This window comes from Meles meles, chromosome 7 (genome assembly GCF_922984935.1).
Source record: "Meles meles chromosome 7, mMelMel3.1 paternal haplotype, whole genome shotgun sequence".
NCBI classification, from domain to species: Eukaryota; Metazoa; Chordata; class Mammalia; order Carnivora; family Mustelidae; genus Meles; species Meles meles.
In genome coordinates this window covers 107,073,646-107,079,981 of record NC_060072.1, presented here as the reverse complement: position 1 = coordinate 107,079,981, position 6,336 = coordinate 107,073,646, and the positions used below count along the sequence as shown (strand labels likewise).

Genomic DNA, 6,336 nt, shown 5'->3' with positions numbered 1-6,336 from the left:
TTCTTTTTTCTGTTTTCTTCATTATGCTGTTAAGGATATTCCTGGATTTACAGTTTTTATTTATTGTATTTTTCAGTTCTAAAATTTCCAATTGGTTTTTCTTTCTTTTTTTTAAAAAGATTTATTTATTTATTTGACAGAGAGAGATCACAAGTAGGCAGAGATAGGCAGAGAGAGAGAGAGGAGGAAGCAAGCTCCCCGCTGAGCAGAAAGCCCGATGTGGGGCTCGATCCCAGGACCCTGGGATCATGACCTGAGCGGAAGGCAGAGGCTTAACTCACTGAGCCACCCAGGTGTCCCACCAATTGGTTTTTCTTTATGCCTTCTATTTCTTTCCTGAGATCTGCTATTTCTTTAATGAGACTTACTCTTTTTTTTCATTCATTTGAAGTATGTTTATAATGCTCACTGAAGTATATTTATTATATGATGGCTGCTTTAATTTTTTTTTCAGACAATTCTAACATCCATGTCATATAGGTGTTGGTGTCAGTTGATTGCCTTTTTCCATTCAAGTTGAGATTTGATATGACGAGTAATCTTTCATTGCATCCTGGACATTTGGGGTACTATGTTATTAGACTCAATTGTATTTAAATCTTCTGTTTTAGCAAGCTTTCTGACACTGCCTTGCTGGGGAAAGGAAGATGCTACCTTGTTACGCCATGTGGGAACAGAAGTCTAGGTTTACTACTTGGCCTCCTTCAAAACCTGGTGGGGCAGGGGTACTTCATTATACTGCTGAGGGAGAAAGTTCAGGTTACCCATTAGGCCTCTGCTGATGCCACTAGGATGAGAGAGAGGCATTTTGTTACTATTCCCTTACTGGCATCCCAGAGAACAGGGATAAAAATTATGGCTTCCCTACTTGGCTTTCTATGACATCATTTTGGAGGGGGATAGGCAGAGTGGAAACCCAAGCTTTTCATATGGTCTTTGTTGATGGGATGGCCATGGCAAGAGCAGGTTTCTCAGTCCTGGCTGTTGACTGTGGTAGGTCAGTTATTAACTAAACATTTTTTTTTTCTTTTCTTACTGGGCTGTCCCTTTCTTGTTCCTTTGGCTAGAGAGAGTAGGTTTTTCTTGGGGGCTTTTATTGTCTTCTCTTATTGACATTTAGAGTTTAACAACTTCTCCAGCATCCAGGGTAAGATACATTAGGAGAAAGAAAACACAGGGAACTCACTGCTGTTGTTCATTAGCTCCAAGATCTCCAGCCATTCTGACCGCTTTTCTCTACCTTGTATGTTAATGTCCAGAGTTTTTAGCTGCTCTTTGTGGGGTGGAATAGAGATTAGTGGATCTACCCTATTTCATGCCAGAAATTGAAATGATCATGCATTTTGAATTTATTTTTTACTCCAATTTTCAGGTGAGAGCATGGAAAAGATTTTGATGATAACAAACAAACAAACAAAAAACTCCATCTGATTCCTTTACATTTTGTTCTTTTTCATTTTACTTAATTTTCCAAAATCCACACTTCTTTACTTTAATCCACATGTCTACTTCAGCTTTTGTCTGCATATACCATGTTTGGGGATCTAGTGAAGAGTTCAAGGGACTGGAATGGGGTGGGAGATATGATTATGGAGGGACCAAACAGCAGAATAACAACTTTGAATTTTTGGCCCTGGGGAACAATATGAAGTATTTAATTAACAGTGATGATTATTATTAGGTGATTTGTCCAAACATAGAGTGAATGTGAGGTGTGGAAGCAGAAGAGTTATTGGGATCTGGGACAGAGTAGAACCATGTTGTATGGAGTTGTGCAGATGACAAGAGGAGGGTGGCACCAATGAAGCATGACCATCCCTTGGGGCTCACCCCCAGGGGCTGCTTCCAACTCATCCACCTGTTTCTAGGTAGCTCCAGCAGGACAGTCTTTCCTCAAGTTTGTTGAACTAGCATTTGCTGCACATCTAATATGTTCAAGACCCTGTAGTGTTAGATTAAAAGACATCTGAGATGTGATTCTTGTTCTCAAAAAACATATAGTAAGGAAGCTTCCCATTGTGTGGATTCTTTTTTCATAGTATTTATCTCCTATACTTTATGCCCTTTCAGAGAGTAATTTTACCAGAGAGAGAGGGAGCATTAAAAAACAAAATGAAATGACCATAAAGTTGAGGGTCCATATCTGGGCTCTCTAGTCTGTTCCACTGGTCTATGTATCTGTTTTTGTGCCAGTACCATGCTGTCTTGGGGATCACAGCTTTGTAGTAAAGCTTAAATCGGGCAACATGATGCTCCCAGTTTTGTTTTTTTCTTTTTCAACATTTTCTTAGCAATTCGGGGTCTCTTCTGGTTCAAATTTTAGGATTGTTTGCTCCAGCTCTTTGAAAAATGCCAGTGGAATTTTGAACAGAATGGCATTGAAAGTATAGATTGCTCTAGGCACTATAGACATTTTAACAATGTTTATTCTTCTGATCCATGAGCATGGAATCTTTTTGTGTCTTCTTCAATTTCTTTCATGAGTGTTCTGTAGTTCCTTGAGTACAGATCCTTTACCTCTTTCATTAGGTTTATTCCCAGATATCTTATGGTTCTTGGTGCTACAGTAAATGGAATCAATACTCTCATTTCCTTTTCTGTATTTTCATTGTTAGTATATAATAAAGCAATTGTTCTGTACATTGATTTTGTATCCTGCCACATTACTGAATTGCTGTATGAACTCTAGTAGTTTGGGGGTGCAGTCTTTTGGGTTTTCCATATAAAGTATCATGTCATCTGCGAAGCAAGACTTTGACTTCTTCATTGCCAATTTGAATACCTTTTATTTCTCTTTGTTGTCTGATTGCTGTTGCTAGGACTTCTAATACTATGTTGAACAAGAGTGGCAAGAGTGGACATCCTTGTCGTGTTCCTGATCTCAAAGGGAAGACTGTGAGCTTTTTCCCATTGAGGATAATATTTGCTGCGGGTTTTTCATAGATAGATTTTATGAAGTTGAGGAATGTTCCCTCTATCCCTATACTTTGAAGCGTTTTAATCAGGAATGGATGCTGGATTTTGTCAAATGCTTTTTCTGCATCAATTGAGAGGACCATGTAGTTCTTCTCTCTTTTCTTATTGATTTGTTCTATCACAATGATTGATTTGTGAATGTCGAACCACACTGGCAACACAGGGATGAATCCCACCTGGTCATGGTGGATAATCTTTTTAATGTGCTGTTGGATCCTATTAGCTAGGATCTTGTTGAGAATCTTAACATCCATATTCATCAGTGATATTTGTCTGAAATTCTCATTTTTGGTGGGGTCTTTGACTGGCTTGGGGATCAGGGTAATGCTGGCTTCATAAAAAGAATCTGGAAGTTTTCCTTCTGCTTCAACTTTTTGAAACAGCTTCAGGAGAATAGGTATTATTTCTTCTTTGAATGTTTTATAGAATTCCAAGAATGTTCGGTAGAATTCTTGTTTTGGGGGAGGTTTTTGATCACTGCTTTAATCTCATTACTATATATTAGTTTTTTCAGGTTGTCAGTTTCTTCCTAATTCAGTTTTGGAAGTTTATAAGTTTCCAGGAATGCACCCATTTTTGTCTAGGTTGCTTAACTTGTTGGCATATAACTGTTAATAATAATTTCTGATGGTTGCTTCTATTTCCTTGGTGTTAGTCATGATCTCTCCCTTTTCATTCATAATTTTATTAATTTGGGTCCTCTCTCTTTTCTTTTGGATTAATTTGACCAATGATTTATTGATCTTATTGATTCTTTCAAAAAAATGGCTTCTAGATTTTGTTGATGTGTTCTACTATATCTCTAGTTTCTATCTCATTGATCTCTGCTCTAATCTTGATGATTTCCCTTCTTGTGTGTCAGGTTGGCTTAATTTGTTGTTGATTCACCAGTTCTTTAAGGTGTAAAGAGAGCTGGTGTATTCTGGATTTTTCCATTTTTTTTTTTTTTTTTTGAGGGACACTTGGATGGCTATGTATTTCCCCCTTAGGACCGCCTTTGCTGTATCCCATAGGTTTTGGACTGAAGTGTCTCCATTCTCATTGGTTTCCATGAATTGTTTAAGTTCTTCATTGATTTCCTGGTTGATCCAAGCATTTCTTAAGCAAGGTGGTCTTTAGCTTCCAGGTGCTTTAATTCCTTCCAAACTTTTTCTTGTGGTTGAGTTCCAGTTTCAAAGCATTGTGGTCTGAGAATATGCAGAGACTAATGAGACACACAGACCAGTGGAACAGAATAGAGAGCCCAGATATGGACCTTCAATTTTATGGTCAAATAATCTTCAACCAAGCAGGAAAAATAAACAGTGGGAAAAACACAGTCTCTTCAATAAATGACTCTGGGAAAATTGGACAGCTATGTGTAGAAGAATGAAACTCAACCATTCTCTTATACCATACACGAAGATAAACTCTAAATGGATGAAAGACCTCAACATGAGTCAGGAATCTATCAAAATCCTAGAGGAGAACATAGGCAGTAACCTCTTCAACATCGGCCACAGCAACTTCTTTCAAGATATGTCTCCAGGGGCACCTGGGTGGCTCAGTGGTTTAAGCCTCTGCCTTTGGCTCAGGTCATGATCTCAGGGTCCTGGGATTGAGCCCCGCATCGGGCTCTCTGCTCAGCGGGGAGCCTGCTTCCCCTCTCTCTCTGCCTGCCTCTCTGCCTGCTTGGGATCTCTGTCTGTCAAATAAATAAATAAAAATCTTTTAAAAAAAAAAGATATGTCTCCAAAGGCAAAGGAAACAAAATTAAAAATGAACTTTTGGGACTTCATCAAGATCAAAAGCTTCTGAAAGGCAAAGGAAACAGTCAACAAAACAAAGAGGCAACCCACAAATGGGAGGAGATATTCACAAATGGCAGTACAGGCAAAGGGCTGATATCCAAGATCTATAAAGAACGCCTCAAACTCAACACACACAAAACAGATAATCACATCAAAAAATGGGCAGAAGACATGAACAGACACTTTTCCAAAGAAGACATACAAATGGCTATCAGACACATGAAAAAATGTTCATCATCACTAGCCATCAGGGAGATTCAAATTAAAACCACATTGAGATATCACCTTACACCAGTTAGAATGGCCAAAATTAACAAGACAGTAAACAATATGTGTTGGAGAGGGTGTGGAGAAAGGGGAACCCTCTTACACTGTTGGTGGGAATGCAAGTTGGTGCAGTTTGGAAAAGTGTGGAGATTTCTTAAGAAATTAAAATAGAGCTTCCCTATGACCCTGCAATTGCACTGCTGGGTATTTACCCCAAAGATACAGATGGAGTGAAAAGAAGGGCCATCTGTACTCCAATGTTAATAGCAGCAATGTCCACAATCACCAAACTGTGGAAAGAACCAAGATGCCCTTCAATGGATGAATGGATAAAGAAGATATGGTCCATATATACTGTGGAGTATTATGCCTCCATCAGAAAGGATGAATAACCAACTTTTGTATCAACATGGATGGGACTGGAAGAGATTATGCTGAGTGAAATAAGTCAAGCAGAGAGAGTCAATTATCATATGGTTTCACTAATTTTTGGAGCATAAGGAATAACACGGAGGACATGGGGAGATGGAGAGGAGAAGTGAGTTGGGGGAAATTGGAGGGGGAGATGAACCATGAGAGACTGTAGACTCTGAGTAACAAACTGAGGATTTTGAAGGGGAGGAGGGTGGGATGTTGGGTGAGCCTGGTGGTGGTTATTATGTAGGGCACGTATTACGTGGAGCAATGGGTGTGGTGAATAAACAATGAATTCTGGAACACTGAAAAGAAATTTAAAAATAAAATAAAATGGAACAAAACAGGGAAGGAAAAGCCTCCCCCACCACAGCCTGAGGTAGCTCCAGGGGCAAACATTAACCCGACTTCTAAGACAGTGCAAGGTGTGCCCAGGTAGGTACCCTCCCAGTCACTGGGTGGGTGCCCTGGGCACACTCCACACACCTGACACTACTCAGGGAGAAGCCAGTCAGCTTGTGACAGCTTTTCCAGTCTAAGAACATCTGACTTAGCAGGCAGCAACCGGCAGAGACAGAGCTCCGCTGATTGTGATCCTTAGCTAACCTGGGCAGTGACACATTCAGACCCTCAGGAAGTGACAGTTTCAGAGGCAGGACATGATACCCAGGAGAAATGTCCTAAAAATGTTCTGCATTGGTCTGGCTCTGATTATTACCGTCGATGTTCTCCTGGTGTTTTATACCAAGAGGACATTACAGATGTCAGTTGGGGGAAATCTCCAAAAACAGCTTCATTTACTTTTGCCTAAATGGAACAGGACAGGGATAAAGAGACTCACATTGAGGTGGATTTACAGCATCTGAGTAAGTTTATAACATTAACTTGG

The 6,336-nt window shown here is 39.7% G+C and overlaps 1 protein-coding gene across 1 annotated transcript in view; it reads left to right on the top strand.

Moving 5' to 3' along the window:
* The first annotated feature begins 6,133 nt into the window (after positions 1-6,133).
* The window catches only part of GALNT8 (polypeptide N-acetylgalactosaminyltransferase 8), a 37,745-nt gene continuing 37,542 nt past the window's right edge, over positions 6,134-6,336 (top strand). Inside the window, 2 exon segments of the mRNA XM_046011845.1 lie at positions 6,134-6,281; positions 6,284-6,313. Of these exon segments, the coding sequence (XP_045867801.1) occupies positions 6,134-6,281; positions 6,284-6,313 (178 nt within the window).